At 33.7% G+C, this 17,654-nt stretch overlaps 1 protein-coding gene across 2 annotated transcripts; it reads left to right on the top strand.

The window, feature by feature from the left end:
• The first annotated feature begins 2,560 nt into the window (after positions 1 to 2,560).
• LOC111013749 (protein CNGC15c-like) lies at positions 2,561 to 6,844 on the top strand. 2 transcript variants are annotated; one of them, XM_088126629.1, is made up of 6 exons: positions 2,561 to 2,955; positions 4,023 to 4,238; positions 4,375 to 4,643; positions 5,218 to 5,329; positions 5,435 to 5,671; positions 6,062 to 6,844. In XM_088126629.1, the coding sequence occupies exons 1-6, from the start codon at positions 2,617 to 2,619 to the stop codon at positions 6,695 to 6,697; spliced, it is 1,809 nt and encodes a 602-aa protein (XP_087982755.1). In that variant the 5' UTR covers positions 2,561 to 2,616; the 3' UTR covers positions 6,698 to 6,844. The 2 variants fall into 2 exon arrangements, with proteins under 2 accessions (XP_087982755.1, XP_022143964.2); XM_022288272.2 differs by having other exon boundaries at positions 2,562 to 2,955; positions 4,375 to 4,682.
• The last annotated feature ends 10,810 nt before the right edge of the window (positions 6,845 to 17,654 follow it).

The following is a 17,654-nucleotide window of genomic DNA, read 5'->3' as shown; positions in this document are numbered from 1 at the left end:
AGAAATGATTTTCAATTCAAATTGGAATACACATATTGTCGAAATATTCCATAAAATTTTAGATGAGAATATTAATATCTTTCTCCGTACACAGGAGCCGTTAAATCGATGTATCTGTCAGAGATGCGAAAAAATGGGAATAAACTATTCCGGAATAGAAATATCTTCTTCTCCAAACGCTCGTAATTCTGTTATGGGCTGGAAGGCCCAGGCTTGGGCGCTACTGGACTGTCCATCGCCGGCCCATTTCATAATGGGCCAATTCCGAAATCTGCAATTTCTTTCTACAGCCCCTAGATTTTAATTATATAAGTTTCTCAAAATCTCTAATATTTAATAACAGTTTTTATTGAACTAAATATTGAGTTGATAATTACTATTAGTTATATTGTTGAACACATTTCACCGTTCAATTTTCAAATCTGTTACCAAACACAAATTCGAAAATAATAATTATACAAAATTTATAAAAAGAATGTTAATAAATTAATTAATATAAATTTAGATTAAACTAAAATTTATTTGTAACTCCTCGTAATTTACAAATATATTACTAAACACGCATTGAACAATGTTTCAAATTGAGATTCAATTATCAAATCCGCTATCAAACATATATCTAAAAATACTAAAAACAAAGAATACAACTCTGGTTTTCGTGTTGTTTTTAAGTTTTTGTTTTCTTATTACCAATCAAACACACTCTTAAAATCTCTAATATTTATACTTTTATTTAATACGGACGGGACCCTTCTCATTAATTTGTTACTGATAAATTATTATATATATTATTTCAGTCATCTTTAACTATTTAAAGTTATGATCCACTTTAACCCTTTGTTTTTCATTGAAATTTCCACTTTAAAGTTAATAATTTAATTATTATAATTCATACTATTGAATCTCATTTTTATAATAATAACAACACTATAAACAAATGCAGCTAACCTTTATTAATTTAAAAACATGAGTGAAATATGTAGGTGTTTGTTAAATATAAATATAAGCAAATCGATATAATAAATGATTAGAGTCTTACTTATAGATTAAATAGTGAAACCAGGTTATATTTAACATTAAAGAGATCGCTTTAGTGAAATGACATTTTCACTTCTGATCCATTTCCATTTTCATTCCTAAAAATAAAATGCAAATTAATTTAGTTGATGTCATTTTCCAATGATGGGTTTTTGTAAGTGGGCAATTTTCCACCCCCAATAAAATTTGTCTGTGCCCTTTGGCTTCTTGCCCATTGATAAATTTTGGCCACATTGGACCATTACATTAATTATTTCCCCCCTACTATAATCTTATAAAGAGGGAGTGGATTTAAGAATATAGCTAAGTTTTCTAGCCAAAGTAATAAATAATATATTATTAACAATTTGAAGTATATATATTAGCATTATTATATATATTGTCTTTGTGTCGTCGCAATCCGTGACATATAATCTATGCATTACGACATGTATGGAATTAATCTGTGTCTTGAATCTAAATTAACATTTCTAAAAATTTAAAAACGAGTTTTTAATTAGTTTACGCAAATACTTTCGAGTTTATGGAAAATCTTTCATACTATTTATTTTATTTTGTTTTATTTAGATTTTAGGAATTCAAAATTGTCTTATTTTCCCTATTTGCCTTAGGCCCTTTGTAATTTTGAAGTTAATTGATAAAGTTGAGATTTTAAAAACGCTATATCAAAAAAGCCATCAAATGTGTAATATGTTTTGTAGTGTCACTTCCATGCTTTGCAGTTTTAGTGAGTCCCGAACAAAAATATTTCGCCCAAACAACTTTTACTCACCGTTTGAAAATAAGTACGTCCACAAACTTTTGTTTCTTCTTAGTTTTAATCATTCTGAAAAACAAAAAATATTCATTCTATACAATCTAGTTTGACTCTGTGTTTTAAATTTTTTTATTGCACAAATTCGAGGAAATGAGTCAAACACGTGATAGACATATATATTTAAGATTTAATATCCTTCAAAAAAAAAAAAGTTTTAAGTACAAATAGTGTTTCTTAATCTCAAGTGGTATGTTTTTGCCATGGAAAATATTTGGTTCACGAGGAATCTTGTTACACCACCGTTAAATATTTGACAACTAAGAATGAGAAATGCAAAAAGAAAAAATGTTTTTAAAAAATGATGAGTTTGTCAAAACATTTAATTAAATGTGGTGTGGACAAGATTCTTCCTTGCTAGTGAGAAGCAAGTACTTTTGGTTTGACACCTCTCTCTAGCCAGAAGAAGAGACAACAAAACAATGTTTGTGGCTGTGATTCATTGACTTGTGTTTTGTTTTGAAAGCCAAGCCACCACACCCAGCTGTGAATCATTTATTTCATTTCACATGTTTTTTACTACGAGATCAGAAGCTAAGATATAAAGAGAGAAAAGAGAAAAATTAGGGTTCATAAGGTCGTAAAAGTTGTTTGAAAACACGTAATTTTGATACTCACATGATACTCACAGGAATTAGTACGGCAAAAAAGGGCCTTGGTTGCTGTGGTCCAGTTTCTTCAACCCATGAACCTTAAACTCATCACTTCATGACATAACATAATATATTGTATATTTCCCAGCTTGGCTGTGTAAATAATTAAGTATGAAGAAAATGGCTGGTTCTTCTGGTAGATGGAGATCATCCACAGTGGGGCTGGGGCTGCCTGTTGATTTGAACACATGGAACAGGGTGCTGCTACTGGCTTGTTTGGTGTCCGTCTTTGTGGACCCTTTGTTCTTGTTCGTGGCTGCAGTGAGGGCGGAGGAGGCATGTGTTGAAAGGCGCGATCGAGGGCTCGAGGTGGCGCTCTCGCTACTCCGATCCATGGCCGATGCCTTCTACATAATGCACATTCTGATCAGGTTTAGGTTCAGGTTTACCACGCCTTATCTTCTTCTTCACTTCTGCCTCGACTTTCTAGCTGCATTGCCTCTTCCACAGGTTCATTCTCTTTCATTTTCTTCTCTGTCTCTAAACTTTAAAAAGTGTGCGTCCCTAGCCTCACGAAATTTAAACTTAATTTCAGTTGCGTCTCATTTTAGTAATTTCAATTTTGTATATAATATAGTATAGGTTGTCTCTAATATATAAGTCTGTTTACAATTCAATTATAATTTAAATAACATGGAATAAGTCAGGATTGTAATTAAAATTTCAAAGAGATTGACTGCAACTGCAAAAGTTAAAAGACTAGATAGGAGTTTAATCTCATCAATTTTCAATATATTTGTTCTTTTGGGAAAATTACTTATTGATTTTCCAAGCATAGTTATTTATTGAGTGAAAACTGAATTAAATACACAATAAAAAAAGGTATATTGGTTTGCACAACTATGAACTATATCTAATCTTTCGCTGTGGGTTCTAGTACTAGAATAGGATTGATAGGATTGGTTCTAGTACTATAATATCTCTTACTTTAGAGGCCTCAACAAAAATTATCTAGTTTCTAGGAACTACAACAATACGATCCTAGACTAGGAAACAAAGAATGAAAAACCTCACCGATATTCAAGACCAATTGTCGACGAGGATCTTGAGATACCAACCTCTGCACTACTGCTACAGTTCTGCCGCTGCTCCTCAATTTTCGTGCAACTTCAAAAACCTAAAATCGCAAAAACTACTGTATTCAAATATCGTCACAGCGAAGTGCAACGTTGCGACATTGTGTAGTAGCACTGTGGCGTTGTCTCATCGGCCAAATTGGCCCTATCTTGTTTCATTCTTGCCTCATCCCGATCCATTCCAACTTCGTTTTGGCTACAAAATCCCAACGATTTTAATAGTTGAGTTTTAGACAAACAACTATGTTTATCCTCACCATTATCATTTTGTTGTTAACCTTTAATTAATAGATGGATATAACATGAATTTTGAATATTATTATCTTGTATAATCACATTAACTTGATCCAAGCGATAACAAAACAAAACAAGAGGGGCTGTGTTCAAATTCTTATATATGGTAAGACTGTTCATAATAATTTGTTGTCAGTGATGTTTCAGGCATTCATCTGGGTTGCAATCCCAAACATAATTAGTGGTTCAAACATGAGCCCATGGATTCACGTTGCTGGGTTCTCCATGTTGTTCCAATACCTGTTGAGGCTGTATCTAATCTTCCCTCTCTCAGACCAAATCGTGAAGGCCACTGGAGTTCTCATGAAGACAGCATGGGCTGGAGCTGCCTACAACCTTATGCTCTTTATGCTAGCAAGCCACGTAATTAAATTAAATTCATTTTTCAATCTTAGTTGTCAAACATTTAACGGTGATAAGATAAAGATTCCTCCTTCCTGTCAAGGAGACAAGTATTTTCTTTAATTTAATGCATGATATATTTGTCGTTGTTGTTTAGGTTTTGGGGTCGTGTTGGTACCTGCTATCCATAGGACGACAAGTAGAATGCTGGAAAAAAGTTTGCAATTTGGGGCATTGGGATTATTACTACTACTGCCAATATGAGTTTTTTGACTGTGGGACTGTGGGAAACCCAACCAGAGCTGCTTGGTTCCAAGTGACTAATATCTCTAATCTGTGCCATCCCACAGCCACTGCCTCCTTCCATTTTGGCATCTTTTCTGATTCTTTCTCCTTTCACTCTTCTTCTTCCACCTTCTTCAATAGGTACTTCTATTGTTTTTGGTGGGGCTTGAGGAATTTAAGGTACTTCCTTAATTATATTTTAAAAAGAAAATAACCCCTCACCAAGTTAGCAGCCAAAGGCCCTGGTCGTTAATGTTATCGTTTTTATTTCTCATTTCTAATTTTATTAAGAGAAGAAAAATACATAATAGACTCCTTAACGGTGAAAACCAAATCTTGTCCTCATCGCTATTGAAAATTTGACAATTCATTGTTTTTTTTTAAAAAAAATCAATGTTTTTACATTTTTCTCTCTTAGTTCGTCAAACATTTAATAGTGGTAAGGATAAGTTGCTCCTTACTGTTAGGGAGGAACCAAGTATTTATCTTAAAAGAGACAAGAAATCATATCATTTTTTCAAAGAGATTTTTCTAGAAATTTTGAAAACAATCGAACAAGTTTGTTTATTTATTTTTTATTTTTTGCATCTATATATGTTGGAATCTATGGGATTCTATTTTTATTTATTAAAGTGACTAATATTTTTTTTTTGTCATGGCTATACTAATTACAGAAGGTTTTATTTCCCTTCTAATTTCTTTTCGTTGTCTGCAGCTCTTTGGGGCAAAACTTACTAACAAGTGACAACGTGGGAGAAATAAATTTCGCGATTGTGATAGCAATTGTGGGGTTGGTGCTATTCGCACTTCTTATTGGAAACATGCAAGTAATTAAATCAATTACCTCCATACACTTTCAGTTGATACACATTCAAGATCAATTAGCTACTTTAATTTTTTACTAAAAACTAAAAAGGGGTTGAATTTGGCAGACTTATCTTGAATCCACAACCTTAAGGGTAGAACAATGGAGGGTGAGGAGGCAAGACACAGAGCAGTGGATGCGCCACAGGCAGCTGCCCTATGAACTGAAGCAAAGTGTCAGAAAATACGAGCAATTCCGATGGATCGCAACTCGCGGCGTCGACGAAGAACACATTCTCAAAGCCCTTCCCATGGACCTCCGCCGTGACATCAAGCGCCATCTCTGCCTTGATCTGGTTCGACAGGTACGGTTGGAAATGTCAAAAGAAGGATGCATTTTACGATCGATTTATTCATTTAAGTAAAACAAAGATTAAAAGTGGAAGGAGTATTCAAATCAAAGTAACCGAAATGTCGACCTGTCGCTCGACTTTTAAAATACTGCTGGTAGGTTACTTGTGATTAGGATCTGAAAAATATTTTTGCTCCATGGTTTTTACAGAAAATATGATGAACTCCATTTTCGATTCAATTCTTCTCCAGGGAGTGCATGTCTGAAAAGAAAGTTATGTTGACATTAGGAACGAGTATACGATTTCGTATTATTATCATGTCAAAATTACTTTCAAGACAATAAGTTTGTTCCACAGCACAACAATTCTATTTTCATCTAATTTCTCCTTCCGTTCCGACAGGTGCCGCTTTTTGATGAAATGGAGGAGACAATGTTGGATGCGATATGCGAAAGATTGAGACCCCGTTTGTGGACGTCGAGCACCGGTCTGGTCCGGGAGGGTGACCCGGTGAACGAGATGGTTTTCGTAATCCGGGGCCATTTGGACTCGCACACGACGAACGGCGGCCGGACCGGGTTCTTCAACTCGAGCCGGCTCGGGCCGAGCGAGTTCTGCGGGGAGGAGCTGCTGCCGTGGGCGCTGGACCCGCGGCCGGGCGCCGTGCTGCCGTCGTCCACGCGCACCGTTAAGGCGATCACCGAAGTGGAGGGGTTCGCGCTCGTGGCGGAGGATCTGAAGTTCGTGGCGGCGCAGTTTCGGCGGCTGCGGAGCAAGCAGGTGCGGTGCACGTTCCGGTTCCACTCGCACCAGTGGCGCACGTGGGCCGCATGCTTCATACAGGCCGCCTGGTTCAGCTATAAGCGCCGGAGGGAAGCGTCTGATCAGGCCGCCGGTGCCGGTGCGACGTCGTTTGTGGAGTATACTGTGAGATGCAAGAGGGTTGTCGCTGGCGGCGGTGCCGGGACTAGCCGTTGCGACGGTCATGGCTCGTTGATGAAACCCATTGAACCCGAGTTCTCTGTCGAAGAGAGATGAACCACATTAAAAATGCCTTTTCCCCCCTAATTTCTAGCTAATGTGTACGTGTAAATTTATTAATTTAATTTATGTTCTGACTAAAAGTTTGTTGGTATTGTTATTATTATTTTTTAACTAAAATATATGGAGTAAGGGATTTGAATTTATGATTTTTTAATTGGATATAGATGTTTATTTGGTTGGCATTTGTTTGTGTTATTTTATTGCTATTTTGAACATATAAGTCTAATTATTACTCTATTTCTAATCTTGAACCACCAATTTCCTACTCATTCTTGTAAAAATTTTAGTTTATTGTGATCATTTTAATTTTTGTTCATTAATCAAACTTGTCTAGGACAAATATTAGTATCTTTTATAATATTCCTAGATGCCTATGATCCATAAGATCATTTTAATAAAAATTTTAAAAACAAAATTATAATATGCATTACTGTGTTATTTTAATACAGAAAGTCTACTTAACAAAATGATTTCTTCTTCTAATGAAGAAAAAGCACCGGAGTCACGTCTTCCCACCCCATCCGATCTCCCAGATCTATTTAATATTTTTGTAATTTTTATATATAATAATATTAAAATGTATTAATTTTTAGAAATATTATTCTAGTTTTTTTTTTAATTTTTTTTTTTTAAAAAGAAGCTCTAGCATACTAGCTTATTTAGCCACTTTTTATTTCCTTGTCATTCTAGTAACCTTAATTTCATGTTCAACTCTAGCCAGTTTTTCACTTTCTCCCCGAATCTATTTCTCTCAAATTTTCAAAATCCACCCACAACCCACTTCTCAATCCAACCACCGACGGTGGCCACCCAATTTTTTTATTTATTTTCTAGAATACACAAAAAAAAAAAATATTAACAAAAAAAAAAAGACGGATTCCCCACCCCCAATATTTTAGGGACGGGGATGGGAATGGTCCCCGCCTCATTGCCATCCCCACAATACCACCGTGCACTCGACTTGCCACTTGGATTGAGTCACTGGGCCTTGATTATTGCTAAAAGCCTACCCAAATGATTTGGGCTCAAGCCCATTTTCTGGCCAATCTGACATATCTATAGCCAATTTTATGATTTGTTTTAGTAGGACGAAATTAAACCTTCAAACTTTAGACGAGTTTGGCACCCATTTTATGATATAATTTTATTTAGAACGAGAAGTACTCCTATTCAATCGAAGCGGTAGCGAAGTTCTGGTGGTGATGTAAGTGCGCGGTTTCATTATATATATATATATATATATATATATATATATATTTACATTGACTTTGATGATAAAGATTTTAGACTTTCGTAAAGAAGATTACGTAAGGGATTTGAATTTAAAATGTCAAGAGGAAAGATTTGAGATTTTAGCCAAATGTCAACTAAAAAACATCAAAGAATTAATCCACCAAACACGGACAAGAACTGAATTAAGTTTTTCATTTTCTTTTTTAATCTCCAATAATTTTCAATGTTAAACTTTAGGTACTTAATTTTCTTGCTTTGTATTATTGCTTAAAATCATTGACCACTTTGTCTTTATAAAAAGGTTTATTTTTTCTCAATATTTTCTTATGCATCTAAACTTTAATTAGTCATGTCAGAGTTTAATCCAAATAAAATAAACAGTATTATTTGAAACATTTAATCATGTTTTGAGTGAGATGAGACAATCTAAGTGATGTAATATCTTTGGGTTTCACAGAATATTAAAATTGGGAAAACTAAAATAAAATTGAAATTGATTTGACAATTCAGGATATATGTGGGGTTATGGAAGGAGTTGAGATTCTAATTACAAAGGCACATATGTTTTTATGTGTTTGACTTATTATGTTCTATGACCAACCACAAAAGAGGAAAAAAAAAAAGATATTATACTTTCTTTTTCACTGTTTTTTAGGCTTTTTTACCCCTTGGAAAAAGGAAAAATAATATTTTAGGTCCCCTAACATCTCAAAATTATGCTTTTAATTAAGGCTTTTAGAGTGTGAAAAAAAAACCTAAAAATCATCTATATTTCAAAGGCTTTTTTTTTTTTTCCTTGTCTCTATCATATGTGTCACATTAATTGAGTGAGTGGTTTCCAAGTAGATTAGCACATGTTATATTAAGGTGTGTGGAATGAACCCACAAAAAAATACGAATGGAAAATGGAAAAAGGAGCCACATCCACAAAGAAAGAGGCAAATGCATGGCCGAAATTTTGGAAAATTTTGGCATTTGATCCATCACCATAATTACACATAAACCCCATCATACAATAATGCACCTACATTCCAAACACCACACATTTTTTGATTTCCTTTGAAAATTCTATTTTAATCCAAGTTCATACACAAATTACTCAAAAAAAAAAAAAAGGAAATAAAGAAAGAAAAGAAAGCACTTTTCTTATGTGGTCGTATCAAATCACTCGACCCATTTTTTTAATTTCTTCCTTTACCCTATGTTGTTTTCCTCTTTATTTACATGTTTTGTTGAGTATGACAACCCGATCGTGATTTTGAAACTATATATGTCTTGATACTTATTTGTCTAGTGTTCATGGGCTTATTTTTACATGACTTTGATAACCTTTCATATCTCCACTAAGAATATCCAATGTGATAGGACGGTGTTCAATCAAGAATTTGGCCCGTCTGCGGCTATATGGTGAAAGATGACCTGACATGCAATTTGGATGCGTGGTTGACTTGTAAGAAAAAAAACACTCTGACACTCAAGTCAATAAGTGATCGAGCTATATTCGAGAGAAAATATAGTTTCGTGTACCTGGAAATGAAGCGAGAGGTTACTATTTATAGGTGGAGCTTCCGACAGGGCCTTTGACAAAGCTCCAACGACTCTTTAAGGTTCTAGAAACGAATGTGTGCTATCGTGAAATATGTCAAAGAAACGATTCTGGTGAAGTGTCTTTTGATCAGCTTGGCCAATCAAATAGGTTGCTGACACGTGAAACATGGGATCGGCTCGGCCAACTTATAAAGGGTCAAGTCGAAGGCTCGATCTTACTGGAAGAATTCTGAGGTGACGAATTTACTTACTATTCTCATTGTATCAAGACTGGCATGTGGCCATTGAAAAATCACCTCAACTGGCACGAGTACAGACAATATTTTCCCATCTATATCTCCCCGCTCCCCAATTAGTCAAAGGTCAAGGTGTCTACCTACGAGAATTCCTCTACAAAAAGCTATCAAGTCAGATTCTTGTTTAGCTTTGAGATTAAGGATTAGGGTCAACATGGTGGGTCCAATTTCTCGATCAAATTTGATACCTCTAATCTTTATAATAGTATATAAAGATTAGAACTCAATTGGTTGGAGCTACTTTTTAATAATTTCCTCTTTGTATATTGAATCCATGAATAAGTCAATGAACGTAGAGTCATGTTTATTGACTTCATTAATTACCATGACCATTCTCCATGCCTACCTCTCTATAATAATTTGTCTTTCGTTTTGATTGAAATTATAACCCTGCTCTCTCTCTAAAGTTGTATACAAAACCCCACAAAATATTTCAAAAATTAGTGGTCAACTTTGTTCATTTTAGTTCTCGTGCTTTCAAAATGTTCGTTTTGGTCATTGTACTTTTAAAATGTGACAATTTTGGTTCATATTAGCAACATTTTAATACAAATTCTACATGTAACGAAAACTCTTTCGTCATACAAAATAGTGATTCAATTTCAAGAAATATATTGAGTTGAGTACAGTGTTGCGTTGAAATTGTGATAGAAAAAAATAAGATAAAAATACAATTCATTTTAAAATGTACTATAAGGACTAAAACGAACATTTTGAAAGTATAATAACGACTAAAATGAACCAAAAGTTAAAAATACATGGATTAAAATGAAACTTTTGAAAATGCAAAAGACTAAAATAAATCAAAGCTGAAATTACTTGGACTAAAATAGTATTTTAACCTAATAATAATCATGTTTGGAATTTCCTAATTCCTAATCAAATTTAAATTCATTTTACCATCTCTGGCTAGTTCATAATATCTATTTGGAAAGGGTATGGCGGAAAAGACGAGCATGTCCTCCAAATCCATATGTCTAATTATGATATTAAAGTTTTTTTTGTCCTTTGGGATTTGTTGGTCAAACTCTAAAATAGGTTTATGTTGAAAGGATTTCACAAAAGAAAAAGGTATACTATTGTGTGTTATTTCATGGGGTGCTTCCAAACCGCCCATATTTACTGTGAGATCTGCTGTGAACGATGCATCATTCATTCAAGAAAGTACGTAAAAAATATACATGGAGAGATTAAGTAAAAACACCTTCAATTCAAAAAATGACAGAAATGTCGTAATTATAAATTAAAAGAAAGCCGATTTCATGGACCAGGAAGAGACAATTGTTTTTATATCCTTCCACGCCTCTTTGAAGAGGCATCCCTTTATCCACATTACAAATTTACAACCACACCTTTTTTTATATAGTTATCTCATATTCCTCAAAGAAAAAGGAAATTATTTCATACAACAAATAACTTTTCTTTTTTAGTTTCCACTCATATTGAATTCATATTAAGCTTTTGAAATTTATTGTCAAGGCATATATGCTCTTTTTAAAGTTTAGAAATCACAAATATATACTAATTAATTAAATTCAAGCTATATAAATTTAAGTTTTTATAACTTAAGTTGGATTTAGAGAACACAAGCTCGAAGCTAAACATACTTTCTAAAATTAAATGGCTCCTTCAATGCTATTTATTTACCTTTTGAAAAGTTGTTAAATGATTGCTGAAGTTAAAAATTTTAGATTAAAAAATTTTCTTTCTCTAGTTAGGTATTAATGAAGAGGTTTTTTCAATGATATTATGGTTCGAGAGTAGGCTACGTAGGTCCAAAGTTAAAAAGGCAAGAAGAGCACATGGATTGACTAGGAAGAAAAAGGTTGGTCCATGGACTACACAAAATATAATTATAAATATTTGAAAAATTTTAGAATAAAGTTAAGTGTTATATGTATTGGGAGTGTGGAGTGAGAATGAAAGAGAAAAGTGGGAGGCTGCTGCAGGGCCTTGCGGTCGAGAGCACAACGTATCTAGCGTCTCAACATTGTCACAAACCTAAGAAAAAAAAAGAAGCATGTAGACATTTGATGCTACAAAGTCGTCGTAGTGTTGAGATGTTGTGGACACCTCCTTTTTCGTTTAGGTTTAGCATGTGTGGCAAATCAAAAAGAGAGTGACGGTAGAATTGGCAGCACAATGAGGAAGAACGAGATTTTTGAGTTCTTATGTTTATTGTGAGGTTTTTCATTATGTATCCCTAAAGTATCTACGTTGTAGTACTTTAAAGTTATGTGACTATTGGTGTAGTATCTAGAAAGTGATTGTAGAGTGTTGTGAGACTCATTCTAATATTCACGTACAAGGATGCATGTCGAAGAAGATTCTGTACATAGTCCTAAGCTTGGGGTGAACCAATATAACCTCTAGTGTTATCGTATTTCTTTCATAGTGTTTATTAAATTGTGACTTACTCAATTTCTAAGAAGGGAAAAGACTAACTAGATCCTGTCGGATAGCTCGTGTTTGAGGATAGAGGTATTTTATTATACTGTATTTTTTCTAGCAACATAGTTTTCGAGAACAAGCCAATTGGAACGTGACCCTTTGATGACGTTGGATTGAAAGTCAGAAAAAAAACCAGTCAAAAAGAGAGCCCAAATGAAAAACATATGCCTTTTTATATACACAAAGAAAGAAAGTTTGAATTGTTTCGAATTCAAACAAAGCTTTTGAAACAAAAAAAATTGCATGTTGTCCCTCTTATTCAAAAGCACCAAACTTTTAATTTTCTTGCCAAATGATTTGTTATTAAAACCACGTTCTCTCTCTCTCTTTCTCTCCAAGAGAAATGGTCAAAATTTCCTTCAAAATAGGCTTTTTTGTGCAACTCACAATTGGATATGTGATCGATGTGACCAAGAAACTCCTTCCATGCCAATTACCCTCCTCAAAAAGGGTTCTTAATTCGTTTCTTTTTCTTTCCCTCCAAAAACACCCCATTGAAAAGGAATGTCGCGGGAGTCGAGGCAAGGACACAAAAACGAATTAATATTTAACTCACAGTTTTGATAAGTTTGAATTTAACTTAAACTTGTTTTACATTAACGTCTTCTGTCCTACCGTGCGCCTTGAAAGTATTTATACTACCTGGCCTGCGAGCTACTCTTTGAGTTCTGATCCTCTGCTCATCTCGTCGTGGGATTTGTTTTCTTTTTCCTTCTTGTCTTTGTGTTTGTCATTTGGGTGTGGTGCCTTGATCTTGGGTGAGATCCTCTATCTTTACCGGAAAAAAAATAATAATAACGTAAACTTATGTTAAATATGTGAGAACAAAGAAAACATTTTTTTTTCCTCTTTTTGTATAGTTTTTATGCATGATCATGTTTAAAAACACATCTCATTTTAACATAAGAACATAATATGAGAATTTGAAATTTGAAAATAGGAGTGCATGATAATTATTGTTTGAAGTTCTGAAAAGAGAGAAGTAATTGGGTTTTTCACAAGGGCACACCATCATATGAATTATGACCAACTTGGTCCATATAGGATTTTATTTTTTCTTTGTAAATCACTTTATACAAAATGTTTGCTTGTTAAGTAACCAACAGTTATAATGGAGAATCATTTATATTTATGTTTTTTCCCATTATAAACCATCATTTTTATTTTAGAAAAATACATATAGTTGTTTCCTAGTATATATACACATATATGTCATTGAATCCATTACACAATACATTCGTGAAATCATTGACTATTTAAATTTGTGAGAAATGTACGAATTGTTTGTTACAATTAACATAAATAATGGATACAGTATTACTTTCACGAAGATTATTGTTAATTTGATTAATTGAATAATCATAACCATAATTAAGTAAAAAAAATGGTTAAGATTTCAATTTTAATCAAGTTTCTATATGTATAATCTACAATTTTGATTTCATAATTCTAAATTATATATTGATGAAGTAAATTTTTTAAAATAAGAGGCAATGGCATCCCTTGGGGTTGAAGAAGATGCCAACCAGACACTGCCAAATGAACTTTTCAACATCCAAACAAAATCAGCCATCCACTTTGTATAAAAATGCATATCCATCTCCCACAAATCCTACCAATCATGTCAATAGATTAGGGTTCAAAAAAATATCAAACAATTTTATTTTCTATACTTCATTTTCATTGAGAGCCCTCCTATTTATTTCCATAAGATAATTTTATTTAAATCGAATTGGATGGTCGATATTGATTAATTTAATGATGGGGTACAATACTATACGTGGAAGCAAGCGATATAGAGATTTTGGAGAAAATGCAAACATCACTATTAATATTCATAGGATTCTATCTCAAAATCTATAGGCAATAATTAGAGGAGTAGCATATATGCCCCTCAAGATGATGCCTTTATTCGGTTTATTTTTAGATGGGATGCTCGTTTGAGTTTTTTGGACTCTGATACCATATTAATGTTCATGTAGTTTCATCTCAAAACTGGTAATGAAATGAGTAGCCCACCTATGTTATAAACTCTCGTTAGATATGTTATCTTTTCAATGTGAAATCCTTAACAGAAAGAACCTCCGTAGTTTAAAGGGCATTACTCGTTAGATCTTATTTATGGAAAATGAACGGTGAACTTATTAACCCTTTTAAATTTAAAAAGAATGGGAGAAGTTATTTAAAAATGGAGATGAAGATGGTAGAGAAAGGTGAAAGTGAGTAAAGTTGCAATAAAAGAGGATAAGCACAAGGATGTGGGTGTTGGGGGTTGTACTGACAGGAAAATGGTAAAAGCCTGCACCTAAATCCACTGCTCTCACTGCACCCAATTGCCCATTCAAACCCTTTCTTTCTCTTCCTTTTCTTTTGGACACACTGCACTTTCTACATACTTCCATCTCATTCTTCCTCAAACACACACAATAATGGAAACATACTTTTATCATCCTTTTCATTCTCTCCATCTCAAAAATTCAAACTTTGCCAGCCTAAACATTTTCATTCATCGCTACCGATGTTCAAATATACGTATCTTTTATATCAATAGAGATGTTTTTTGTCTTTTGAGAAAATATCACTTCATTGATAAACGTGAGAATCATATACAAAAAGAAGAGGCCTAAATAAAAGCACTCTCATTCAGAGAAATGATAGAAGCATCATCGTTACAAAAAAAAGAGTAGATTTTGATGCCCAAAGAGCATCCTCTCAAATGTTTGTGAGAGATTTTGTTTGAAGATTTCGTTCCAACCAAATGTACCACATAATAGAGCTTACAACATTGCTCCACGTAACATTTCTCTGATTTGTGAGAGGTACGGTACGGAGAGACTCTAAGAGATGAAGTGGTCAAATGTAGTTTGGGAGTACAAAATTAACCTGAAACGTGGAAAAGAGCTGGCGGTACCAAAGACCTGCAGATTAGAACGGATCAATAGAGATGTTATCTACGCGTATTTGGAGCTATATTATTAGTTGAAGTTTACTGTCACTAAGTGGACCAGTACAGTAGAGTTGCTTGGTTGATAGTTAATTAATGTTTACAGAGCATCATTTTGCAAAAAGTTTGGAAGGGAGAGAAATAATTAATGAGTGCAACAAAGAGGGGAAGCAGAGATAATTTAATGTGGATAGTAATTAAAGAGAGTGGATGTCTGCTTTACTTTTGGACAGACAAAGGGTGGCTTACAATGCTTCAGGCTTCCCAGACCAAATAATTATACATAAACAAAACCAAAGGGTTTATCTTTATAATATGTACACAAAAAGAAGTCATTTATTTCCTTGTTTGGGGCAACACCCAAGAACAACTTTGGCCCAATATGCAACTTCTCTCTCTCTTGGTTTTGTAATTAAATTGCCATAACATTGTCCATTTTGTTGTCTCTTGGGACCTTCTTGTCACCCAAATTAATGCAAAAACTTGGTAATTATATCATACACACACCATCATCTACGAAACTTCCTTTGCCTCTCCCATGTCGGTTGCACTCCCAAGTTTTCTTCTTTTTTTCTTTTTTCTTTCTCATAATCAGTTCGTCAATGAGGAACCCCGGCTACGTGTCTCGCGGGGCTTGAATCGGGAAGGGGTATCCCCATTCGGCCATAAACCCACTACGCCACCATCTACAGATGGTCACTCCCAAGTATTCTTAACTTAAGAGATAGCCATTTTTTAGTCTAATTTTTTATTTTTTTTTATTATTTGTATCCAATTCGAAAATGGGTTATTGTTTCTTAAACAGTCAGTGCGACGTTCAAATGAAAGCGTGCGTTTAGATGGAAACAAAAGTAGGATTTTGAAGGGTATTTTTGAAGGTTTAAAAGAGAGAAGAAGGGTGGTTTTTGGGTGGGAATGGTATGAATGGAAAAAACACCAATAATTTTGAAGAGACAATGGATAGGCTTTTTTATCCACACAACACAAGTGCATATGATGAATGGTTTGCAATAGAGTTGTTTGGTACTCTTGTTGGCTTTCTTGTTGTCCAACACTAGTACGGTTTGCAGCTCAGCTAAGCCACCATCCACTTGCAAAATCTCATACCCAACAAAAAAAAGAAAGAAAAAAATTCATTTAATTTGGTCAAGTCAACAACAAAATCATACCAAAATTAACCATTCTCCATTAATTATGTAATGTTAAGTTCATTTCATAACTCAGACACAATTAAATTGAAGTGATTTATTCCCCCTTGCTTTCTTGAGACACAAACTATAAGTAGGATTTGAAACAAAAAGAACCTACTTGATGTGAATTCACCCTAAACTAGAAGATTGTCCCAATGCCAAACATATCATTACAACCAAAAAGGGTTTTCTTTTCGATGCCCCAAACACGTGACGTTTCGTTTAAATTCAATAGATCTCTTACTCTCTTACCCATTACATGCAAGTAGATCAATTTAATGCAAAATTTTGATTAGCTATGCATTTTTAACCCTATAATTTTATTTTTTATTTTTTTGGAATTGTGGTGTAATAAACTATAATAGGGAATTTGGGCATATGAAAAATATTAAGAGTGGGGAAGAAGGAAGATAGATGAGGCTGGAACCAACTCACAAAATTTAATTAAAAAAAGAAACACACAAAACCATGTGAATTGTGAAACATGTACTGTTGGACGCGCATGCAAAGCAATGCATGAGGGACAAAACCCATAACAAAACACAATACTAAATTAATACTATTTTAATTAATCAATCAATTAATTAATTAATTATACTCTCTCTCTCTGTTTTTTTTTTAATGTGTAGTAATTATGAGTTTTTATAATCTCCAAAAGAAAAAAGAAAGGGGTCTAAAAGGCCAAAGCATTAAAGAGGGGAATGGCCACAGCCACAGCCACAGAAAGGCCAAATTTTTGGGATTGGGGAAGTGAAAATTTTATAAAAATAAAACTTCCATTTATTTAATTTAATTCCTGCATTAATTCCAGGCAATGGAACCAACTATAAAATATACCACACAACATTATGTTAAACTAATGGTTCAATCTGACACAAACCTCAGTCAAAATAATGCTCCCAAATGCCTCATTATAAAATTCCACTATTTCGTTACTCTTTTTTTTTCTCACTCTTTTGAATGTAATTTCAAAAGAAACCCTAAAAGTTATACTCTATGTTATATACGCAAGTTAATTGATATCTATGCAAAACTTGTTAACTTGTTTGCATTTAGCCTATTAGCTGTTAGCATTGTTAGAGCAAGGAGTTTACTAGAATTATTATCTAGTTTCAATCTAAACCCACGTAGGATTATTTACTTTAAATTATACATTTGGTCTCTTTGAAGTTTAATACTTCAAAAGAGTTATATGTTTCTAATCCACAGGTCGTGAATGACAGAAATTTGTTGTCTTTACTTGTAAAATTTACGACTTTCATCCTCATTAACCAACAATGTTAAACTTT

Source organism: Momordica charantia (assembly GCF_013281855.1).
Source record: "Momordica charantia cultivar OHB3-1 chromosome 1 unlocalized genomic scaffold, Mcharantia_2.0 BLBB01000001.1, whole genome shotgun sequence".
NCBI lineage: Eukaryota > Viridiplantae > Streptophyta > Magnoliopsida > Cucurbitales > Cucurbitaceae > Momordica > Momordica charantia.
Note: the sequence above shows the minus strand (reverse complement) of the source record. Positions and strands in the feature narration are given on the sequence as shown.

Excerpts from the sequence above, each read along its gene's own strand:
- LOC111013749 (XM_022288272.2), top strand. The coding sequence starts at position 2,617 with ATGAAGAAAATGGCTGGTTCTTCTGGTAGATGGAGATCATCCACAGTG. Across the intron at positions 4,239-4,374 it reads TCTTTATGCTAGCAAGCCAC|GTTTTGGGGTCGTGTTGGTA; the intron begins GTAATTAAATTA and ends GTTGTTGTTTAG. Across the intron at positions 5,672-6,061 it reads GCCTTGATCTGGTTCGACAG|GTGCCGCTTTTTGATGAAAT; the intron begins GTACGGTTGGAA and ends CCGTTCCGACAG.